Genomic DNA, 24391 nt, shown 5'->3' on the forward strand with positions numbered 1-24391 from the left:
GATCCAAATCCATAACCATCCAAAAGAAGAAGCACACAGGACAAGGTCTGGAAGGGTTTGAATGGGAATCTTCTAGTTTTCTTCTGTGGAGTCAGGAAGTGGAGTATCACTGACCTGCACATGGATATGTAATGGTGCATGGAGTTAGAGTATTGTAGACCAGGGAAGCTCTCTCCGGCTTCTATGTCCAGAGTGTTTATTGGGGTTTCGTTATGTGAGCATGGCTGATTGAATCATTGGCCATGAGGTTGAGCTTGGTCTTTAGCTTCCCTCCCTGAAAGTTGGGCTATCAGGGGATTCAATGCTCCAATCCTCTAATCCCGTGGTTGGTCTTTTTGGTGTGGCCAGCCCCATCCTGAGTCATCTTGTTAGCACAAACTATCTAGGGACCCACCATAAATCACAAACACTCCTGTCATTTAGGACATTCCAACGATTTAGAAGGTACTTCCCAGGAACGGGGGTGGGGAGGGGGCAAGGTCCAGCCAAACTCTTTGTTTTACAACAGTCACCAATTCTGTTGTCACAGTTTGATGACTAATGCCCTGATGGCTGATCCACTCCGGTCATGTCTTGTTCTGTGGCAGGCCTCATAACTTAATTTAGAAGTAGTTGATGAGGGCTTCCCTGGTGGCGCAGTGGTTAAGAATCCACCTCAGAGGACACGGGTTCAATCCCTGGTCTGGGAAGATCCCACATACCGTGGAGCAGCTAAGCCCGTGTGCCACAACTACTGAGCCTGCGCTCTAGAGCCCACGAGCTACAACTACTGAAGCCCGCGCGCCTAGAGCCCATGGTCCACAATAAGAGAAGCCACCGCAATGAGAAACCCGCGCACCTCAAGGAAGAGTAGCCCTCGCTTGCCGCAACCAGAGAAAAGCCCGCACGCAGCCACAAAGACCCAATGCAGCCAAAAAAAAAAAAAACCCCGAAGTAATTGATGAGCTTAAAAGCTGTTTTGAGATCTGTAATAAATGCAGTGGGGTGGAAAGATCTGTGATTTCTGTTGCTGAGAAAGTCAGGGATACTGGTAAAATAATGTGGTTTCATACGCTCATGATGGAAGGAAGTGCTTGCTGTATAATTCAGGTGAAAGTTAGGAAAATGAAGATAGAATTTTTCCCTCATCCAAATTCATGATACTTGTGAATTTTGTCCATCCTTAAGAGCTCCTATGTTAGAACTTGGTGGTTGGGTGTCTTGTGATTTAGGCTGTTTAATAATTTTGTTTATATTGATAAGAGAGTTTGTGGCCCTGAAGGCCTTCAGATATACACTTGGTATGTACTGTAGCCAAACACTGGGTAATTAACAATGCTGTGTTCAAACAGCCCTTCATTTTAATCTTGAGGTTTTAGCCAAAGGGACAGCCTATGCTGGAGACCTCTAGAGCACTGTTTTTACATGCCATCCATTAAAACATTTGTGACTGGGCTTTCTGGTAAATTCTTTTGGGTACTTAGGAAGGTTCTGAGTTGTAATACAATGTTTTTTCTTTCCAGATTTATAGAATCTAAAACTATTGACCCTTTTTCTCTCTTAACATTTTATTGTGAACATTTTCAAGTATACAGAAGAGTTGAAACGCAGTCGAACGTCTGTATACTCACCATCCAGATTCAGGAATTGCAAATACTTTGCCACCTTTTTTTTTTAAATAATTTTTTTAAATTTTATTTTATTTATTTATTTTTGGTTGCATTAGGTCTTTGTTGCTGCGTACGGGCTTTCTCTAGTTGTGGCGAGTGGGGGCTACTGTTGGTTGCGGTACGTGGGCTTCTCGTTGCACTGACTTCTCTTGTTGTGGAGCACAGGGTCTAGGTGCGCAGGCTTCAGTAGTTGTGGCACGTGGGCTCAGTAGTTGTGGCTCACGGGTTCCAGAGCACAGGCTCAGTATTTGTGGCACATGGGCTTAGTTGCTCCGCGGCATGTGGGATCTTCCCAGACGAGGGCTTGACCCGTGTCCCCTGCTTTGGCAGGCAGATTCTTAACCATTGCGCCACCAGGGAAGCCCTACCACCTTTTCTTAATCTATTTTTAAAAATCACATCTTAGGAAATAAGCTACAGACTTTGGAGTACCTACAGTAAATCTGTGTTGTTGCCACCAATTCCAAATTTTGCTGTTCTTCTCTCTCTGCTGTTGTTTTCCCCAAACTTTTTATTTATTTATTTATTTATTTATTTTGCGGTACGTGGGCCTCTCGCTGTTGTGGCTTCTCCCGTTGCAGAGCACAGGCTCCGGACGTGCAGGCTCAGCGGCCATGGCTCACGGGCCCAGCCGCTCCGCGGCATGTGGGATCTTCCCGGACCGGGACACGAACCCGTGTCCCCTGCATCGGCAGGCGGACTCTCAACCACTGCGCCACCAGGGAAGCCCTCCCCAAACTTTTAAAATGAAACTTCCTATGCACTGAAAAGTTAAACCTATAGCTGAGTTATACCTGTATATTTTCCATTGATATTCATTTGCTGACATTTTGTTATACTCACATTTTTTGTTGTTAAGCCATTTGAAAGTTGCAGTAAATTGCAGACATCATGATACTTTTAAAAATAAGGATTTTTTTTGGTAACTACAATATCATAATTAAGAAATTAAGAAAATTATTTCTTGTTTAATATTCAGGTGCTATTCAGATTTTAGCCATATGTCATTTTTCACATAAATATTTGTGATAGCATACATTCCTCCCCACACTTCGAACCCTTTGTGACGACAACTGTAAGACACTTGTTGGCAGCCCAAACTTCAGCTTAACACTTGGTGTGTTTAGCGGTTTGTACTTTTCCACTAGTGTTGAGATTTCTTTGGAACATGGCACTTTTGCTGAAGCAGTTTTAGAAATTTATTTTATTTTTATAAATAGCACTGTTTCGTGATAGCAGCTGGCAGCAAATATTTTGATATGTAACTTTTTTTAAAAAAATATTTATTTATTTATTTATTTAGGCTGCTCCAGGTCTTAGTTGCAGCATGCATGTGGAATCTTAGTTCCCCTACCAGGGATCGAACCTGTGCCCCCTGCAGTGGAAGCACAGAGTTTTAACCACTGGACCACCAGGGAAGTCCCTGTGTTTATTTTTAAAATAAGAAATTTATCTCAGCTATGCTACTTGTAGTCTGTATGTCCACGTGCATTTTAATTTCGGTGCTGTAGGTTTTTATTATTTATTTTTTTAACATCTTTATTGGAGTATAATTGCTTCACAATATTGTGTTAGTTTCTGCTGTATAACAAAGGTACTGTAGGGGTTTTTTTATATATGAATTTATTTATATTTGGCTGCGTTGGGTCTTCATTGCTGCACACGGGCTTTCTCTAGTTGCAGTGAGCCGGGGCTACTGTTCATTGAGGTGCGCGGGCTTCTTGTTGTGGTAGCTTCTCTTGTTACGGAGCACGGGCTCTAGGTGCGCAGGCTTCAGAAGTTGTGGTGTGCGGGCTCAGTAGTTGTGGCTCACGGGCTCTAGAGTGCAGGCTCATTAGTTGTGGCTCATGGGCTTAGTTGCTCCACGGCATGTGAGATCTTCCCGGACCAGGGTTCAAACCTGTGTCCCCTTCGTTGGCAGGCGGATTCTTAACCACTGCCCCACCAGGGAAGTCCCGGTGCCGTAGGGTTTTAATTTCCAAAATGGAACAAGTATAGTGTGTGCCTTGTGGTGGTTGTATAGAGTCTGAGTTGATGCATGTATAGCAGTGTGTGACACACAGCATGTGCTTGGGGACACTTGTTTGTGAAATTGTGAGAATCTTGTGATCCCCTTTCAGCTGGTTACAGAAATATTTTGAGTTTCAAAACTAAATTCATGACATGTTTGGTTTTTTTTTTTGTTTTTTTTTTTTTTTTTAAACATCTTTATTGGGGTATAATTGCTTTACAATGGTGTGTTAGTTTCTGCTTTACAACAAAGTGAATCAGCTATACATATACATATGTTCCCATATGTCTTCCCTCTTGCGTCTCCCTCCCTCCCACTCTCCCCATCCCACCCTTCCAGGCTGTCACAAAGCACCGAGCTAATATCCCTGTGCCTTGCGGCAGCTTCCCCCCAGCTATCTACCTTACTACGTTTGTTAGTGTGTATATGTCCATGACTCTCTCTCGCCCTGTCAAAACTCACCCTTCCCCCTCCCCATATCCTTAAGTCCGTTCTCCAGTAGGTCTGCGTCTTTATTCCTGTCTTACCCCTAGGTTCTTCATGACATTTTTTTCGCTTAAATTCCATATATATGTGTTAGCATACGGTATTTGTCTTTTTCTTTCTGACTTACTTCACTCTGTATGACAGATTCTAGGTCTATCCATCTCATTACAAATAGCTCAATTTCATTTCTTTTTAAGGCTGAGTAATATTCCATTGTGTATATGTGCCACATCTTCTTTATCCATTCATCCGATGATGGGCGCTTAGGTTGTTTCCATGTCCTGGCTATTGTAAATAGAGCTGCAATGAACATTTTGGTACATGACTCTCTTTGAATTTTGGTTTTCTCAGGGTATATGCCAAGTAGTGGGATTGCTGGGTCATATGGTAATTCTATTTGTAGTTTTTTAAGGAACCTCCATACTGTTCCCCACAGTGGCTGAACCAATTCACATTCCCACCAGCAGTGCAAGAGTGTCCCCTTTTCTCCACACCCTCTCCAGCATTTATTGTTTCTTGATTTTTTGATGATGGCCATTCTGACTGGTGTGAGATGATATCTCATTGTAGTTTTGATTTGCATTTCTCTAATGATTAATGATGTTGAGCATTCTTTCATGTGTTTGTTGGCATTCTGTATATCTTCTTTGGAGAAATGTCTATTTAGGTCTTCTGCCCATTTTTGGATGGGGTTGTTTGTATTTTTGTTATTGAGCTGCATGAGCTGCTTGTAAATTTTGGAGATTAATCCTTTGTCAGTTGCTTCATTTGCAAATGTTTTCTCCCATTCTGAGGGTTGTCTTTTGGTCTTGGTTATGGTTTCCTTTGCTGTGCAAAAGCTTTGAAGTTTCATTAGGTCCCATTTGTTTATTTTTGTTTTTATTTCCATTACTCTAGGAGGTGGGTCAGAAAGGATCTTGCTGTGATTTATGTCATAGAGTGTTCTTCCTATGTTTTCTTCTAAGAGTTTGATAGTTTCTGGCCTTACATTTAGGTCTTTAATCCATTTTGAGCTTATTTTTGTGTATGGTGTTAGGGAGTGATCTAATCTCATACTTTTACATGTACCTGTCCAGTTTTCCCAGCACCATTTATTGAAGAGGCTGTCCTTTCTCCACTGTACATTCCTGCCTCCTTTATCAAAGATAAGGTGTCCATATGTGCGTGGGTTTATCTCTGGGCTTTCTATCCTGTTCCACTGATCTATCTTTCTGTTTTTGTGCCAGTACCATACTGTCTTGATTACTGTTGCTTTGTAATATAGTCTGAAGTCAGGGAGCCTTATTCCTCCAGCTCCTTTTTTCGTTCTCAAGATTGCTTTGGCTATTCGGGGTCTTTTGTGTTTCCATACAAATTGCGAAATTTTTTGTTCTAGTTCTGTGAAAAATGCCAGTGGTAGTTTGATAGGGATTGCATTGAATCTGTAGATTGCTTTGGGTAGTAGAGTCATTTTCACAATGTTGATTCTTCCCATCCAAGAACATGGTATATCTCTCCATCTATTTGTATCATCTTTAATTTCTTTCATCAGTGTCTTATAATTTTCTGCATACAGGTCTTTCATCTCCTTAGGTAGGTTTATTCCTAGATATTTTATTCTTTTTGTTGCAATGGTAAATGGGAGTGTTTTCTTGATTTCACTTTCAGATTTTTCATCATTAGTATATAGGAATGCCATAGATTTCTGTGCATTAATTTTGTATCCTGCTACTTTACCAAATTCATTGATTAGCTCTAGTAGTTTTCTGGTAGCATCTTTAGGATTCTCTATGTATAGTATCATGTCATCTGCAAACAGTGACAGCTTTACTTCTTCTTTTCCAATTTGGATTCCTTTTATTTCCTTTTCTTCTCTGATTGCTGTGGCTAAAACTTCCAAAACTATGTTGAATAAGAGTGGTGAGAGTGGGCAACCTTGTCTTGTTCCTGATTTTAGTGGAAATGCTTTCAGTTTTTCACCATTGAGGATGATGTTTGCTGTGGGCTTGTCATATATGGCTTTTATTATGTTTAGGAAAGTTCCCTCTATGCCTACTTTCTGGAGGGTTTTTATCATAAATGGGTGTTGAATTTGTCGAAAGCTTTCTCTGCATCTATTGAGATGATCATATGGTTTTTCTCCTTCAATTTGTTAATATAGTTTATCACATTGATAGATTTGCGTATATTGAAGAATCCTTGCATTCCTGGAATAAACCCCACTTGATCATGGTGTATGACCCTTTTAATGTGCTGTTGGATTCTGTTTGCTAGTATTTTGTTGAGGATTTTTGCATCTATGTTCATCAGTGATATTGGCCTGTAGTTTTCTTTCTTTGTGACATCCTTGTCTGGTTTTGGTATCAAGGTGATGGTGGCTTCGTAGAAGGAATTTGGGAGTGTTCCTCCCTCTGCTATATTTTGGAAGAGTTTGAGAAGGATAGGTGTTAGCTCTTCTCTAAACGTTTGATAGAATTCACCTGTGAAGCCATCTGGTCCTGGGCTTTTGTTTGTTGGAAGGTTTTTAATCACAGTTTCAATTTCAGTGCTTGTGATTGGTCTGTTCATATTTTCTATTTCTTCCTGATTCAGTCTTGGCAGGTTGTGCATTTATAAGAATTTGTCCATTTCTTCCAGATTGTCCATTTTATTGGCATAGAGTTGCGTGTAGTAACCTCTCATGATTTTTTTTATTTCTGCAGTGTCAGTTGTTACTTCTCCTTTTTCATTTCTAATTCTATTGATTTGAGTCTTCTCCCTTTTTTTCTTGATGAGTCTGGCTAGTGGTTTATCTATTTTGTTTATCTTCTCAAAGAACCAGCTTTTAGTTTTATTGATCTTTGCTATTGTTTCCTTCATTTCTTTTTCATTTATTTCTGATCTGATTTTATGATTTCTTTCCTTCTGCTAGCTTTGGGGTTTTTTTGTTCTTCTTTCTCTAATTGCTTGAGGTGCAAGGTTAGGTTGTTTATTCGAGATGTTTCCTGCTTCTGAAGGTGGGCTTGTATTGCTATAAACTTCCCCCTTAGAACTGCTTTTGCTGCATCCCATAGGTTTTGGGTCGTTGTGTCTCCATTGTCATTTGTTTCTAGGTATTTTTTTATTTCCTCTTTGATTTCTTCAGTGATCACTTCATTATTAAGTAGTGTATTGTTTAGCCTCCATGTGTTTGTATTTTTTACAGATCTTTTCCTGTAATTGATATCTAGTCTCATGGCGTTGTGGTCGGAAAAGATACTTGATACAATTTCAGTTTTCTTAAATTTACCAAGGCTTGATTTGTGACCCAAGATATGATCTATCCTGGAGAATGTTCCATGAGCACTTGAGAAAAATGTGTATTCTGTTGTTTTTGGATGGAGTGTCCTATAAATATCAATTAAGTCCATCTTGTTTAATGTATCATTTAAAGCTTGTGTTTCCTTACTTATTTTCATTTTGGATGATCTGTCCATGGGTGAAAGTGGGGTGTTAAAGTCCCCTACTATGAATGTGTTACTGTTGATCTCCCCTTTTATGGTTGTTAGTATTTGCCTTATGTATTGAGGTGCACCTATGTTGGGTGCATAAATATTTACAATTGTTATATCTTCTTCTTGGATCGATCCCTTGATCATTATGTAGTGTCCTTCTTTGTCCCTTTTAATAGTCCTTATTTTAAAGTCTATTTTGTCTGATATGAGAATTGCTACTCCAGCTTTCTTTTGGTTTCCATTTGCATGGAATATCTTTTTCCATCCCCTTACTTTCAGTCTGTATGTGTCTCTAGTTCTGAAGTGGGTCTCTTGTAGACAGCATATATAAGGGTCTTGTTTTTGTATCCATTCAGCCAATCTGTGTCTTTTGGTGGGAGCATTTAGTCCATTTACATTTAAGGTAATTATTGATATGTATGTTCCTATTTCCATTTTATATATTGTTTTGGGTTCGCTACTATAGGTCATTTCCTTCTCTTGTGTTTCGTGTCTAGAGAAGTTCCTTTAGCATTTGTTGTAAAGCTGGTTTGGTGGTGCTGAACTCTCTCAGCTTTTGCTTGTCTGTAAAGGTTTTAATTTCTCCATCAAATGTGAATGAGATCCTTGCTGGGTAGAGTAGTCTTGGTTGCAGGCTATTCTCCTTCATCACTTTCAGTATGTCCTGCCACTCCCTTCTGGCTTGTAGGGTTTCTGCTGAGAGGTCCGCTGTTAACCTTATGGGGATTCCCTTGTGTGTTATTTGTTGTTTTTCCCTTGCTGCTTTTAATATGCTTTCTTTGTATTTAATTTTTGACAGTTTGATTAATATGTGTCTTGGCGTGTTTCTCCTTGTATTTATCCTGTATGGGACCCTCTGTGCTTCCTGGACTTGATTAACTATTTCCTTTCCCATATTAGGGAAGTTTTCAACTATAATCTCTTCAAATATTTTCTCAGTCCCTTTCTTTCTTTCTTCTTCTTCTGGAACCCCTATAATTCGAATGTTGGTGCGTTTCATGTTGTCCCAGAGGTCTCTGAGACTGTCCTCAGTTCTTTTCATTCTTTTTTCTTTATTCTGCTCTGCAGTAGTTATTTCCACTACTTTATCTTCCAGGTCACTTATCCGTTCTTCTGCCTCAGTTATTCTGCTATTGATCCTATCTAGAGTGATTTTAATTTCATTTATTGCATTGTTCATCGTTGCTTGTTTCATCTTTAGTTCTTGTAGGTCCTTGTTAACTGTTTCTTGCATTTTGTCCATTCTACTTCCAAGATTTCAGATCATCCTTACTATCATTATTCTGAATTCTTTTTCAGGTAGATTGCCTATTTCCTCTTCATTTGTTAGGTCTGGTGGGTTTTTATCTTGCTCCTTCATCTGCTGTGTGTTTTTCTGTCTTCTCATTTTGCTTATCTTACTGTGTTTGGGGTCTCCTTTTTGCAGGCTGCAGGTTCGTAGTTCCCGTTGTTTTTGATGTCTGTCTCCAGTGGCTAAGGTTGTTTCAGTGGGTTGTGTAGGCTTCCTGGTGGAGGGGACTAGTGCCTGTGTTGTGCTGGATGAGGCTGGATCTTGTCTCTCTAGTGGGCAGGTTCACGTCTGGTGGTGTGTTTTGGGGTGTCTGTGGCCTTATTATGATTTTAGGCAGCCTCTCTGCTAATGGGTGGGGTTGTGTTCCTGTTTTGCTAGTTGTTTGGCATAGGTTGTCCAGCACTGTGGCTTGCTGGTCGTTGAGTGAAGCTGGGTGCTGGTGTTAAGATGGAGGTCTCTGGGAGATTTCCGCTGTTTAATATTATGTGGAGCTGGGAGGTCTCTTGTTGACCAGTGACCTGAAGTTGGCTCTCCTACCTCAGAGGCAGAGCCCTGACTCCTGGCTGGAGCACCAAGAGCCTTTCATCCACACGGCTCAGAATAAAAGGGAGAAAAAGTAGAGAGAATTAGTAGAAGTATGAGGAAAGAAAGAAGGAAAGGAGGAAAGGAAGGAAGGAAGAAAGAAGCAAAGAAGGAAAGAAAGGAGGGAGGGAGGGAGGGAGGGAGGAAGGAAGGAAGGAGGGAAAGAAGGAAAAAAAGACAGAAAGAAAGATGATACAGTAAAAATAAAGTATAATATAGTTATTGAATTAAAAAATATTTAGAAAAAAAAAGGGACGGATAGAACCTTAGGACAAATGTTGGAAGCAAAGCTATACAGAGAAAATCTTACACAGAAGCATACACATACACCTTCACAAAAAGAGGTAAAGGGGGAAAAATCATAAATCCTGCTCCCTGATACCACCTCCTCAATTTGGGGTGATTCGTTGTCTAAAGGAGGGAGGGAAGGAAGGAAAGAAAGAAAGAACGAAGGTAAAGTATAATAAAGTTATTACAATTAAACTTAATTATTAAGAAAAAGAATTTTTAAAAAAAAGTCATGGACGGATAGAGCCCTAGGACAAATGGTGGAAGCTAGAGTATACAGACTAGATGTCACACAGGAGCATACACGTACACCTTCACAAAAAGAGGAAAAGGGAAAAAAATCATAGATTTCGCTCCTAAATTCCACCTCTTCAATTTGGGATCATTCCTTGTCTATTCAGGTATTCCACAGATGCAGGGTATATCAAGTTGATTGTGGAGCTTTAATCCGCTGCTTATGTGGCTGCTGGGAGAGATTTGCCTTTCTCTTCTTTGTTTTCACAGCTCACAGGAGCTCAGCTTTGGATTTGGCCCTGCCTCTGCGTGTAGGTCGCTGGAGGGCGTCTGTTTTTTCGCTCAGACAGGACGGGGTTAAAGGAGCCGCTGATTCGGGGCCTCCGGCTCACTCAGGCCGGGGGTTGGGGGATGGGGGAAGGAGGGGCACTGCGTGCGGGGCCGGCCTGCGGGCGGCAGAGGCAGCGTGACGTTGCGGCAGAGGCCGGCATGACGTTGCACCAGCCTGAGGCCCGCTGTGCGCTGTCCCGGGGAAGTTGTCCCTGGATCCCGGGAACCTGGCAGTGGCGGGCTGCACAGGCTCCGCGGAAGCGGGGTGTGGAGAGTGACCTGTGCTCGCACACAGGCCCTTTGGTGGCGGCAGCAGCAGCCTTAGCGTCTCCCGCCCGTCTCTGGGGTCCGCGGTTTTAGCCGCGGCTCGCGCCCGTCTCTGGGGTTTGTGCTTTCAGCCGCGGCTCGCGCCCGTCTCGGGGGCTCGCGCCCTCAGCCGCGGCTCGCGCCCGTCTCTGGGGTTTGCGCTTTCAGCCGCGGCTCGCGCCCGTCTCGGGGGCTCGCGCCCTCAGCCGCGGCTCGCGCCCGTCTCTGGGGTTCGCGCTTTTAGCCGCGGCTCGCGCCCGTCTCTGGAGTTCCTTTAAGCAGCGCTCTTAAACCCCTCTCCTCGCGCACCAGGGGACAAAGAGGGAAGAAAAAGTCTCTTGCCTCTTCGGCCGGTGCAGGCTTTTCCCCGAACTCCCTCCCGGCTAGTCGTGGTGCACTAACCCCTTCAGGCTATGTTCAAGCCGCCAACCCCAGTCCTCTCCCTGAGCTCCGTCCAAAACCAAAACCCGAGCCTCAGCTCGCAGCCCCGCCCGCCCCGGTGGGTGAGCAGCAAGCCTCTCGGGTTGGTGAGTGCCGGTCGGCACCGATCGTCTCCATGACATGTTTTAAAGATTGTTTAGCAAAATTGCATGCTTGGATAGTTAATTATATTTAATACAGATGGACTTATAGCAAAGGGAAATAAATCCAGGATCTTCTTTTCCCCAACTTTCTTTATGAAAAATTTTAAATTGAAATAAAAGTTAAGAGAATAACATTAGTATGTTCTTTGTATAGATTCAAAAATTAATATTTTGTCATTTTCACTTTATTGTTTGTGTATGTATCACTTTCTTTCCATGAACTATTTGAAATTCACTTGCAGACATTAATTCAGCCTACCTGTAGAAATTTCAGCATGTATTTCCTAAGAATAAATATATTCTCATGTATAACTACAGTGTCATTATTGTGCTTTTAAAGGTTAATTATAATTCCATAATGTGTCATCTACTATATAGACCCTATTTAAATTTCCCCAGACTTCAGTGTCTTCTATAGCTTTTTCCTCTCCAAACCATTCATTCAGGGTTTGCTTGCTGTCTGCTTTTAGTCTCTTTTAATCTAGAGCAGTATGTCTACCTTTTTTTCTTATGACATTGACCTTTTAAGGAGTGTATTCCATTTGTCTTGTAGAAACTTCTCACATTCTCTTGTATCACCTGTATTTCTTAAAAACTGGGAATTAGGTCTAGAGTCTCAAGTAGATTTAGATAAAGCATTTTTGGCAAGAATGTTTTATAATGATGTGATGTACCTTGCATCACATCACATCTGGAAGCCTCTAAAGTGTGGTTGGCTCACAATTAGTGGTGTTGAATTGTTTGATCCCTCCATTGTCAAGAAGCATTTATAATCAACAGGTAATTTGGGGTGATTCTTTGGTACTGTGCAACATTATTTTTTAACAGCCTTTCACGAATGGTGTTAGCAATCTGTTGGGTTTAGTCCTGAATACAGAGCTATCTTTTTTATTGGCTTCAATTTAAGCTCCATTTGACAACATTTTGTGTAATATTTGAAAAAAATTATGACTCCTGCTATCTTAGAAATGAGATTGTGCTGTCTCAGGATTTAAGATAAGATCAAGCAGTTGGAATAGTAATTGCAACTCAAAAATGGGGAAGGACTTTTATCTGGAATTTTGTTTTCTTATATTATTCAAAAAGCTCCTATATCCTTCCCTTCTGCAACTCTTTTTTTCAATCTGTGTCTTATACTTTTTAAAAAGTATTATAACAATTTCAACCTGAAAATTTTAATGAAGTGGTAAGCAGTAGAAAAATCATACCAAGATAAGCTTAAATCTGCTAGTGAGAAGGGTACATACTCTTTAGACCATCAGTAAGCTAAAATTTTCATGTTATAGAACCAAGTTGATTTATTAAGTTAAGAAACATTGATACTTGTGTAGATTAAAATATTCTTCAGTCTTTGAAGCAGCTTTGTAAAGAGTGTCAGAGAAAAGGAGCAGAGTCATGGGATGTTTTTAAAATTGGGAAATACTGCATTATTTATTGTATACCGATGAGAACAGAAATTGATAGAGAAGATAGAGATGGGATTGTTAAAACATATGAAAGCGTTGAATTTAAACACAGTTTATCTGTTATTATAGTAGCAGAGGCTACCAACCAGCTGGTGAATTTGTGGTGGGAAAATGAGTAGTTCTCTTCTGTTTGCTTCTGTCTAACTAGCAGAAAGGAACCTTATCTGCCGAGGATGGGCTTGGTATTGTCAAATGCCCACTTGAGATATGAGATTATAAATTTGGAAGTTTTTCAGCCCCATTTAATGGCTGAAATTGTGGGTGCAGTAGGAAAGGAGTTGGGTTAGGGTTTTGCCAGAAAGTGACAGGAAGAGAAAAGCAAGGGAGTCACTCTAGTGGTTGACCATCTGTGGAATCTAAGCTGAGTAATGAGGGAAGTTAGTCCCCAAGGAAGATAAAGGTCAAGCTGTAGTTTGCAGGTAGTGGTTGCATCAAAGAATTGTTGGGAGTGAAACTTCTGGTGTAGGAAAAGTGGAATGATCAGAGGTGGTTTTGAGTGTGAGATGCTTGAAACAAAGATTCCAGAGGTATTGTAGTCATTGGTGATGAGAAGGTTGAGGTTGTGGCTGTGGAGATAGTTGGTTGGAGTTGGGTAGGTAGTTTGAAGTGAGGATGTCAGAGAACCAAGGGAGCACGTTGTTCAAGGATCATATGTTGCCAAGAATGTGATGGAAAACAAGTAAGATCTTCAAGAGTGTGTGCAGATGACTAGAGGATTAATAGGTGGATGACTGCAACAAAATGGGGGGCCTGTTATTACTAGTGCTATGGCACGTGCCTCCATGTTGGGGTGTTGGGGTAGGAGAGATTGTGTAAGTAAGGTTGTTTGGGGAACACAAACAACCAGTTTGGAGAGAGCTGCTGGATGGAGGGGACCCTAGATAGACTTTTGCTACAGACAGACTGCCTTTCAGAAGGCAGCAGAAAGGTTTGGGCAGATGGGGGAAGAGGGCTGTAGGGTTCCAGTAGGGAAAGATACATCAGAGTGGGAAGAATTGAATGGGGAAGTGAGATTTCTGGTGCTGAAAGAGGTAGAGTGATGCGAGGCTTACATGTCTGTTGGGTGGCCTTGGGAAAGACAAGTGTACGTCTTTGTTGTCATGACAGCCTAGACTTTGTTGTCATGACAGCCTAGACTTCAGTTCCTTACCTCAGTGGGTGGGGAGGCAGGCTGGTTGTAGCTCCTAGGAAGAGCACATGAACCTTGCGTGGGAAAAGTCACCTTCAGAAAAGCTGCTGCTTCCATGTTTTTTCTGTACAGGCAAACCTTGTTTTATTGAAGGTTTGTGGCAACCTGGCATTGGCAGATGATGGTTAGCATCTTTAGCAATAAAGTATTTCTAAATCAAGGTATGTACATAGTTTTCTTCAGGTATAATGCTACTGCAAACTTAATAGAGTACAGTATAATATGAACTTAACTTTTATATGCATTGGAAACCAAAAAATTAGTGTGACTCACTTTATTGCAATATTTGCTTTATTGTGGTGGTCTGGAACTGAACCCTCAATATCTCTGAGGGATGCCTGTATAACTTATTGCCACTTGAAATACTGTCTCTTTTCCTTACTTATTTGTGTACTGTCTCTCCCCTCCTACCTAAGCTTCAAACAGTAGGCATTCTGAATATTCATTAAATGAATTATAAAAGCCATTTGTTTTTAAATTTCCCTTGAAGTTCTATATAGTTAAGCATTTTTACCAGTTGAAATGATTCCTCTCTCCCTTGTTATTTAGGCTTTTTAATTATTTTAACTATTTTGTTGAATTTTAGGCTCTAGAAAATTCATTCCCTTCAATTCTTAAACCTGTGAATGCATGGCTGTACGATGTAGACATGATGACTAACAACGAGAACTGAACGTAGTCATGTGGTTCAGTGAAATTTGTGGTGGATATTTTTGTGTTTTATGAGAATACATTTCCATATATGTTTTACTACGTGGACTGTAAACTAGACCCAAATTTCAATTAAATGATAAACTGACTTTTTTGCATGGGTATGGAAATTTCTTTGAGGCTTCTCCAGAGTTATTGGATCTTCCGCTCTGGTTTCCTGAAGCTTGGGAGCAGAAAGGGAGCTGCGAAGTCTTATTGGCTGTAATCCCTTCTTTTGCCCAAGGCTGCTGGTTTACTGACCATACCTCTAGCTGTGGCTCAGACTTGAAGTAGCTTCCAGTGTTGCCTCACCCTCCAGCTGTTGTTCCACCATGCACCTGCCACACCTCTGTTGCCCGCTCCAGTGCCTTGCTGGGTCTTTTTGTGTCCCATCAAGAATATGGGACCTGCCAGTCTAAATCTTTTCTGACATGCCAGTGTCTACCCTTTTCTGACTTTTGCCAGCAAAATGGATTGGCTGCCAGCAAAATAGGTTGGGATACAATGGGGGAAGCCGGAAGCCAGATGCTGTATTATGTTCAGTTGACCCGTGAGGAACTGTACTTTTCCTTGTTGAGGGGTCTAGTACCTCCTTTTCTCCTGCTTCTCTGTGTTGTCCTTGGCACCGAGGTCTGAGGAAGTAAAGTTAATTGCTTCCTGGCAAAGTGTATTTTAGCTGATGTTACGTTTAAAATTTGTCATGTTTGATGGCTTACTTGGAGTAGTTTGCTTTTGTGATGCTCTAGTAATGAACTATTATTTCACTGTCTTACAGAGTACTTTGGATTTCATGTATTTTTGCTGAACTTATAAAAAAAAAGGCGCTTGGGATGATGGATTAACAAGAACATTGAAATTCTGTGAAAACTTTCAAATTGGAGCATACTGAATTTTCACCCTAGTCCAGCAGCTCTGCTGCTCACTTAAATACAGATGAATGAAGACCCCATTCGGGAAGACACCTGGCCAGCGGTCCAGAGCTGATGCAGGTAGGCAGTGCAGTTCTACACTTTAGTACAATAAATTTAAAACAGTTGTAAAAATGAGAAATGCTCTCATGTAATTCCTAGTGGTTTGCTATTCCTAAAGCTTTGTGATTTCCAGTATTTTAAACACATACACATGTGAAAGAAACAGGTTTAGGTTTTTGAAAGGTAGGGATCATATTAATTTTTTTTTCCTGTGGTCTCTTGCAGTAAGTTATAGATGTCCAGTAAATACAGCAAGTGAATTGTAAATACTTGTAGGATTATAGTAAACAAAGGATTTATCATTTGTTTTTGAAAGAAGATGTGAAAGTGAGATGACTAGCTGAGTATTAGATTTAGTGAGATTTAGGATATTTATAGGGAAAAAGGTAAGCTCAGTTTTTTGTGTATTTATTTGAAAGAACTTTACTGGAATGAAATGTATGGAAATGAAATGAATATTTAATAGAAATTAATTTTTATTTTTGTGGCACACAGCCGATACTAGAAGTTTAGACTTTGCATGATTTTTGTCCACCCTAAAAACAAAGGTTAAAAATCTTATAGGCTACAAAATAAAATAGGTAAGTAGTATTTTCTTTAAGATTTATGTTTTTCTCCATTCCAGAAATACATTTGAATATTGGAAAAAACCTGTCATAACATATTAAGGTTCTTTGATAAATGAATCTGAGAATTCTAGGAAAATTACTATTAATCTTACAAGTGGTTGCTATGTGATTTAGAATTTATTTTATTTATTAACTGTAGTGTTTGGAATTCCTTTGTAGAAGAGCCACAGGGATTAAGATTTTTAAGTTTCTCTTTTCTCTTTGATTTTAGTTCCTCTCTTGTAAAGATAATATTGATTTAACTGTTAAATATTTGTCAGTAAGATTAACTTGCAGTAGTGGTGACTGACTGAAGTATAAGTCACCTGAGAGGTTACTATTTAAATTCCAACCGGCTCATCAGCTCTGTCCTGCTCTTTTATTAGCTGTATAAACGTTGGTGCATTTTGTATCTTCTTAAGCTTTGATTTTTCTCATCTAAACAATGGGACTGTTATGGTATGTATCTATTGGGGTTATTATGAAGAATAAATGTGTTTATGTTGTCAGGTGTTTAGGTAGGTGCCTGGCACATTATAGCTGCTCTGCAAAAAGCATTTTTTTTTGTTGATCATACTGTTTGTAACGAAATATTTATTCCATCTCATTAGTTGCAAAAATTGCTGTCAAGTTTTTGTTGATCAGTGAACACCCCATGTTTCTGTCATTTGAAATAGTAATTCGTACCCTCAAGTTCTTTTTATGCACACCATTCTAAATTCAGCACTCCTATTTTCTTCACTGATTTAGTCATATTCTTAGCAGAAAGAATTGATTAAAGTGATGTGTAGTATGGTATAAGTAATTGAAGGAGCTAAACCAAGAGATGTTACTGTTAAGGGAGAGATTGTCTGATCCTAGCCAGTTCTTTGATCTTATATTTTCTAACTCTTTGATATTTTTTAGAGCATATGGCATAGTGCTAAAGACAAAGTAGGTACTCTGTAAATTCTAATCAGCCTATTGTTGAATATTTTAACATATGAAACCCTGGGGTCATTTATTGTTTTTCACTGTTGTGTATTATACTCTATTTTAGAGAGATACTGATCCCTTGATCAGTATTACTTATAAACTAGTCTTAATCATTTTCCCTGTTAACATAGACAAAGGCTTTGTTACTTTTAAATCCCTGTATCAGTAACAAATGTGCCCATTTACAAATAAAGAAAATTCACACACAAAGGGGGTTTCTTTTTCTCATGCAGCAAGAAGCCCAAATAGGCATTCCAGAGTTGATATGGTGGCTCGGCTATGCCCTTAGTCTGGTGCCATCTGAAAGGCTAAAGTGGGGGCCTTCAGTGGATAAGGCTCCTAGGATGTTTCTCTTCCTCTGTGGGCCATTGTGTAGCTGGACTTACTACATGAAGGCTCCCGGAGCAAGTATCCCAAGAGAAACAGGCACAGTGGCATGGTCTCTTCTCTTGGAGCCTTGGAAGTCATACAGGTTCACTTCTGTTGCATTTTATTCATTGAAGCAGTCTCAGAGGTCTGCCCAGGTTCAAGGGAGTGGGCATGTACTCTGCTCCATGGGAGAAGTGTCAGAATTGTGGTCATGTTTTAAAACCACCACAGTGAGCAATTCCTAATACCTGACAGTGCTTGACATTAGGGTGTGAGTGATCAATAAAAATTTGAAAATTGAATTTTCTACATTCTCTTTATGTACCTAGTTCAACATATTAGGGATTTCTTTTTTTTTAAATTAATTAATTATTTAATTTTTGCTGCGTTGGGTCTTTGTTGCTGCGCACGGGCTTTCTCTAGTTGCGGCGAGCGGGGGCTACTCTTCTTTGTGGTGTGCGGGCTTCTTATTGTGGTGGCTTCACTGTTGAGGAGCATGGGCTCTAGGTGCACAGGTTTCAGTAGTTGTGGCACGTGGGCTCAGTAGCTGTGGCTCATGGGCTCCTGTAGAGTGCAGGCTCAGTAGTTGTGGCACATGGGCTTAGTTGCTCTGTGGCATGTGGGATCTTCCTGGACCAGGGCTCGAACCCATGTCCCCTGCATTGGCAGGCAGATTCTTTAACCACTGTGCCACCAGGGAAGTTCCAGGGATTTCTATTTTTTAAATAACTTAGGTTTATTTATACAAATGTGTTGGAATTTAATTGGTTACTAAAGTGGTAGTTTATATATACCTAATGACGTTGGGAAGCAAGTCCTTTTTTACAGTAAAGCTTTTTTCATATTTTTTTTTTCCTGTAAAGTTAGCCTCCATTTTTACTAGTTTACCAAAGGTTGCAAATTTTCTCCTTTTATGACATTATACTGATAGGTACAGGGAATGGTAGTAATAGATATCCATGTGCCTAATACTCAGATTAACAACTATTTTTGCTGTATTCAAATATTTTTAAAACCTTGATTTTACTTTTATCAAATCAATAAAAATTCATGGGTGAAATGTCAAGTAGTGCCGAAGACTTATATCAAAAAGTAGGCACTCCATTCATTTTGATGTTTACCTTCAAAATTTGTAAATGAGTACACAGATTTCTCTTGATCTGAAAAATTTAGATATGTATTGAAACCTGTGGAGGATGACGGCTTTTTCACGTAACATCTTTTTTCTCCCGTTAACCTTTTTTTTTTAATAACGATGTCAATATTTAATTTTTTTTATTGAAATAAAGTTAATTTACAATGTTGGGTTAGTTTCAGGTATACAACAAACAGATTCAGTTGTGTATGTATACATGTACATATGTATGTATTATTTTTCAGATTCTTTTCCATTATAGGTTATTAACAAGATATTGATTATATTGGGACTTCCCTGGTGGTCCAGTGGCTAAGACTCCACGCACCCAGTGCAGGAGGCCTGGGTTCGATCCCCGGTCAGGAAACTAGATCCCACATGCTGCAACTAAGAGTTTGCATGCCACAACTAAAAGATCCCGCCTGACACAACTGAGGATCCTGTGTGCTGCAACGAAGATCCTGACTGCCGCAACTAAGACCTGGCATAGACAGACAGACAGATAGACAGAGACAGATAAATGAGATTTTTTTTTTTAAAAAAGATAGTGAGTATCATTCTATCTGCTATGCAATAGGTTCTTGTTGTTTACCTATTTTATATATAGTAGTGTGTATATGTTAAGCCCAAACTCCTATTTTATCCCCCTCCCCCATTATGTCTCCTTTGGTAACCATAAGTTTGTCTTCTATGTCTGTGAGTCTATTTCTTTTTTTTTTTTTTTTTTTTTTTTTTTTTTAAACATCTTTATTGGGGTATAATTGCTTTACAATGGTGTGTTAGTTTCTGCTTTACAACAAAGTGAATCAGCTATACATATACATATGTTCCCATATGTCTTCACTCTTGCGTCTCCCTCCCTCCCACTCTCCCCATCCCACCCTTCCAGGCTGTCCCAAAGCACCGAGCTAATATCCCTGTGCCTTGCGGCTGCTTCCCCCCAGCTATCTACCTTACTACGTTTGTTAGTGTGTATATGTCCATGACTCTCTCTCGCCCTGTCAAAACTCACCCTTCCCCCTCCCCATATCCTTAAGTCCGTTCTCCAGTAGGTCTGCGAGTCTATTTCTGTTTTGTAAGTAAGTTCATTTGTGTCATTTTTTTAGATTCCACATATAAGTGATAGCATATGATACTTTTCTTTGCTTCAGTTAGTATGATAATCTCTAGGTCCATACATGTAGCTGCAGATGGCATTATTTCATTTATTTTTTTATGGCTGAGTAATATTCCTTTGTATATACATACCACATCTTCTTTATCCATTCATCTGTTGACGGATATTTAGGTTACTTCCACGTCTTGGCTATTATAATTAGTGCTGCTACAAATATTGGGGTGCATGGGTTGCAGTATCATATGGTAGCTCTGTTTTTAGTTTTTTAAGGAACCTCTATACTGTTCTCCATAGTGGCTGTACCAGTTTACATTCCCACCAACAGTGTAGGGAGGGTTCCTTTTTCTCCTTTCTCCACACCCTCTCCAGCATTTATTATTTGTAGACTTTCTGATGATAGCCATTCTGACTGGTGTGAGGTGATACCTCATTGTACTTTTGATTTGCAGTTCTCTAATTAATGCATGTTGAGCCTCTTCTAATGTGCCTGTTGCCCATCTGTATGTCATCTTTGGAGAAATGTCTGTTGAGGTCTTCTGCCCTTTTTTTTTAGATGTTGGGGGTAGGAGTTTATTAACTATTTATTTTTGCTGTGTTGGGTCTTCATTTCTGTGCGAGGGCTTTCTCTAGTTGTAGCAAGCAAGGACCACTCTTCATTGCCGTGCGCAGGCCTCTCACTATCGCGGCCTCTTGTTGTGGAGCACAGGCTCCAGACGCGCAGGCTCAATAGTTGTGGCTAACGGGCCTAGTTGCTCCGCGGCATGTGGGATCCTCCCAGACCAGGGCTCGAACCTGTGTCCCCTGCATTAGCAGGCAGATTCTCAACTACTGTGTCACCAGGGAAGCCCTGCCCATTTTTTGATTGGGTTGTTTTTTTGATATTAAGCTGTATGAACTATTTGTGTATTTTGAAAATTAATCCCTTGTCAGTAGCATCATTTGCAGCAATTTTCTTCCAGTCCGTGATTGTCTTTTTTCATTTTGTTTATGGTTTCCTTTGCTATGCAAAAGCTTTTAAGTTTAATTAGGTCCCATTTGTTTATTTTTGCTTTTATTTCCATTACCGTAAGAGACAGATCCAAAAAAATACTGCTGTGATTTATGTCAAAGAGTGTTCTGCCTATGTTTTCCTCTAGGAGTTTTGTAGTATCCAGTCTTACATTTAGGTCTTTAATCCAGTTGAGTTTATTTTTGTATATGGTGTTAGAGAATGTTCTAATTCCATTGTTTTACATTTAGCTGTCCAGTTTTCTCAGCACTACTTATTGAAGAGACTGTCTTTTTTCCACTGTATATTCTTGCCTCCTTTGTCGTAGATTAATTGACCATCAGTGCGTGGGTTTATTTCTGGGCTTTTTATCATGTTCCATTGATCTCTATGTCGGTTTTTGTTTCAGTACCGTACTGTTTTGATTACTGTAGCTTTGTAGTACAGTCTGAAGTCAGGGAGCATGATTCCTCCAGCTCTGTTCTCCTTTCTCAAGACTGTTTTGGCTATTGGCAGTCTTCTGTGTTTCCATACAAATAAAATTTTTTGTTGCAGTTATGTGAAAAAGGCCATTGGTAATTTGATAGGCATTGCATTGAATCTGTAGATTGCCTTGGGTAGTATGGTCATTTTAACAATATTGATTCTTCCATTCCAAGAACACAGTATATCTTTTGTCTTCAATTTCTTTCATCAGTGTCTTACAGTCTTTGGAGTACAGGTCTTTTGCCTCCTTAGGTGGGTTAATTTCTAGATACGTTCTTTTTGATGCAGTGGTTAATGGGATTGTTTCCTTAATTTCTTTCTGATATTTTGTTTTTAGTGTATACAAATGCAAACGATTTCTGTATATTAATTTTGTATCCAGCAACTGTCAAATTCATTGATGAGTTCTACTAGTTTCCTGGTAGCATCTTTTAGGACTTTCTATATATAGCATCATGTCATCTGCAAACAGGGACAATTTTACTACTTCTTTAGCCTTCTAAGTTTTGGCTAAAATGGTACTTACTGTTTCTATCATGATTACTACATAAGTACTGAACTTTTGAGCCAAGTAATGCAGTATGATTATTTTTTTCTGCACATTTTTCCTGGAGTTTAGTGATTGCTTTAGTTTTTTTCTATTTCTTTAAGTTTCTTTGCAAGTTGAAGTCTTTTAAACCCTCCAACAGCTTTATAAAGCTCCTCTCAGTATAATTTCCTGCATGCCAAATCCATCTGTCCGTGTTTTTCTTAGAGGATTTTTTCCTAGTGCCTTCTGTCCTTTTCTCATCTGTTGATTATTCTCTTGACCTGCTGCAACATTGTCATCCTTGGAATTTCTTTTTCCTCTTTTGTATGTTAGATTCTCCTTTCCTCCTGGTTCCCATGCATTTTGTCTCTTAGTGTGTACTCTTGCCTGGGTAAAGCATGTATGTCTTCAAAAGTTTCAAGAGTAGGCAGTGAATGAGTTGATTGTTAAAGCTGCAAGTGGAATGTATAGTGATTCATTCATATTCTTTACTTTCCACTTCTCAGATTTCCTGAAATTGTCTCTAATAAGAATTTTTTAAAATGCACATAGAAGATGGAAGGTTTTTTGGACCTTGTATCAACATTGTTATTATTCTACTCTCATGCTTTATATTTGGCAGGGAAAAGATTCTAGGTTGGAAATAACTTTTTCTTTCAGAATTTTCCAGGCATTGCTCCATTCATTGTCTTTGAGATCCAGTGTTGCTATTTGGGGAAGTTGTATGCCATTTTCATTTCTGAACCTTTGTATGTGTCCAGTGGTTTTTTTCCCCTCTTCTCTAGAAACTTATTTTTTTTAATTTTTTTAAATTTATTTATTTTTGGCTGCATTGGGTCTTTGTTGCTGCGTGTGGGCTTTCTCTAGTTGCGGCGAGCAGCGGCTACTCTTCGTTGCGGTGTGTAGGCTTGTCATTGCAGTGGCTTCTCTTGTTGTGGAGCACAGGCTCTAGGTGCGTGGGCTTCACTAGTTGTGGCATGCGGGCGCAGTAATTGTGGATCATAGGCTCTAGAGCGCAGGCTCAGTAGTTGTGGCACATGGGCTTAGTTGCTCCACGACATGTGGGATCTTCCCAGACCAGGGCTCGAACCCGTGTCCCCTGCATTAGCAGGTGGATTCTTAACCACTGTGCCACCAGGGAAGCCCCTGTAAGTTGCATTCTTAAAAAGCCTTTCTTGAATTAGCTCTGCCTCTTATGATTGTCTTAGTGTCTCTTTGCTTTTCGTCTCTATTTGTGAATGTTTTCTCTTGTGAATGTTTTCTTTAGAGATGGATTTTCAGATTTCCTGCTTGTATGATGAGAGTATTTAATACCTCTCAGATTTCCTGATTTCTCCCTTAAAGTTATAAAGTCATACTCTTTTTCTGTTTGTTGAAGTGGCACCCCCCCAGAGACGACTGCTGGTCATGTAAAGCCAGGCTAATTAAAATTGCTGATCAACAGGGAGACTGTCACCTTGACAGCCTCCCAGGGAAATTTCACAAGAGGGAAAGGTGCTCACAGGGGAGGAATGAGTGAGTTAATAGGATTGGAGGCAATGAGTGTGGTGTGTAGGGGGATTGGTATTTTTAATCCAAATGAGTTGCTGGAACAGACATTGGTCTTTATCCTTGGAACATCTGAGTCCATGCAAAGTTAAGTCAAAAGTTGGTTATTTTGGAACATGTGTCTGAATGAGCTTGTTAAAACACTTTGAGTGTATATAGTTTTACTTGCCTGTCATGGTTTAGTACAATTTAAGTAGTGGTTTGGTGAGTCATTGAACAGTTTATTTTGTAAATTAGGCTTTTTTCCTCATTTCAATCAACAAATAGATGCAGCTCCCTAATAAAGGGTCTTGTTCTGTTTTCCACTGGAAAATCTGTGATCCTCAGATGGGTGATATAACCCACCATTGACAACTAACTGACATTGGTGCCCAGTGAATATATACACACCTACCTACTCTTCTGTTATTTGCTTCTTCCACTTAACAGTATGTATAGGTGACCTCTTCTTAGCAGTATGTAGAGAAATTGCTCATGACTCTTTACAACTGAACAGTATTCCATTGTGCAGGCGTACCAAATTAGTTTGTTCAGTAGTCAGTTATTTGGACATTTAGGTTGTTTCTACTCTTCTGCTATTAGAAATAATAACTGCAATGAATAGCCTTGTCCATTTGTCTTGCCAATGCCATTAGGATAGATTTCTAGAGGTAGAACTGAATCAGATCTTAAATGTGTATGTAATTCTGTGAGATGTCACCAGATTCCCCTCAACGGGCTCTGTACCGTTTTGCATTCCTACTAGCAAGTAATATGTATTTCTCACAGAGTCTCACCAGCGTTGTATGTTGTCAGCAGTGTAGATTTTTGTCCATCTGATGGGTGGGAATGGTATCTCTGTAGTTGTATGCGTGAGGCTGCATATCTTGTGTTACTTGTAAATGCCTCTTTGACCTTTTTCTGTTCTTCTCTCACCCATTTTTTCTTCTCTACTTTCAGAACCTCTTTTAATGTCAGAGATATTAACTTTTGTCTGTGGTATGAGTAATTTATCTTATACTCTCTGTTGTGTGGAGTCAGCTTCTTGGAGAAAATCTTCCTTGAGTCCCTTGTCTCTTGCTCCCATCTGTATGGGTCTCTTAGCCTACTTCTCAGAAGCTGCGCTGA

At 39.9% G+C, this 24391-nt stretch overlaps 1 protein-coding gene across 2 annotated transcripts in view; it reads left to right on the forward strand.

Annotated features, from left to right (window-relative positions):
• SPIN1 (spindlin 1) overlaps nucleotides 1-24391 on the forward strand; it is a 72910-nt gene that overhangs the window by 14541 nt on the left and 33978 nt on the right. Inside the window, exon 2 of one of the 2 annotated variants that reach the window (XM_032634639.1) lies at nucleotides 15334-15547. The exons of the other annotated variant lie outside the window; for it this stretch is intronic. Coding sequence (XP_032490530.1) covers nucleotides 15496-15547 — 52 coding nt within the window. The 5' untranslated portion in view covers nucleotides 15334-15495. The remainder of the gene's footprint in view (nucleotides 1-15333; nucleotides 15548-24391) is intronic. 2 annotated transcript variants of the gene reach the window in all.

The sequence above is a fragment of the Phocoena sinus genome, chromosome 6, assembly GCF_008692025.1.
Source record: "Phocoena sinus isolate mPhoSin1 chromosome 6, mPhoSin1.pri, whole genome shotgun sequence".
NCBI classification, from domain to species: domain Eukaryota; kingdom Metazoa; phylum Chordata; class Mammalia; order Artiodactyla; family Phocoenidae; genus Phocoena; species Phocoena sinus.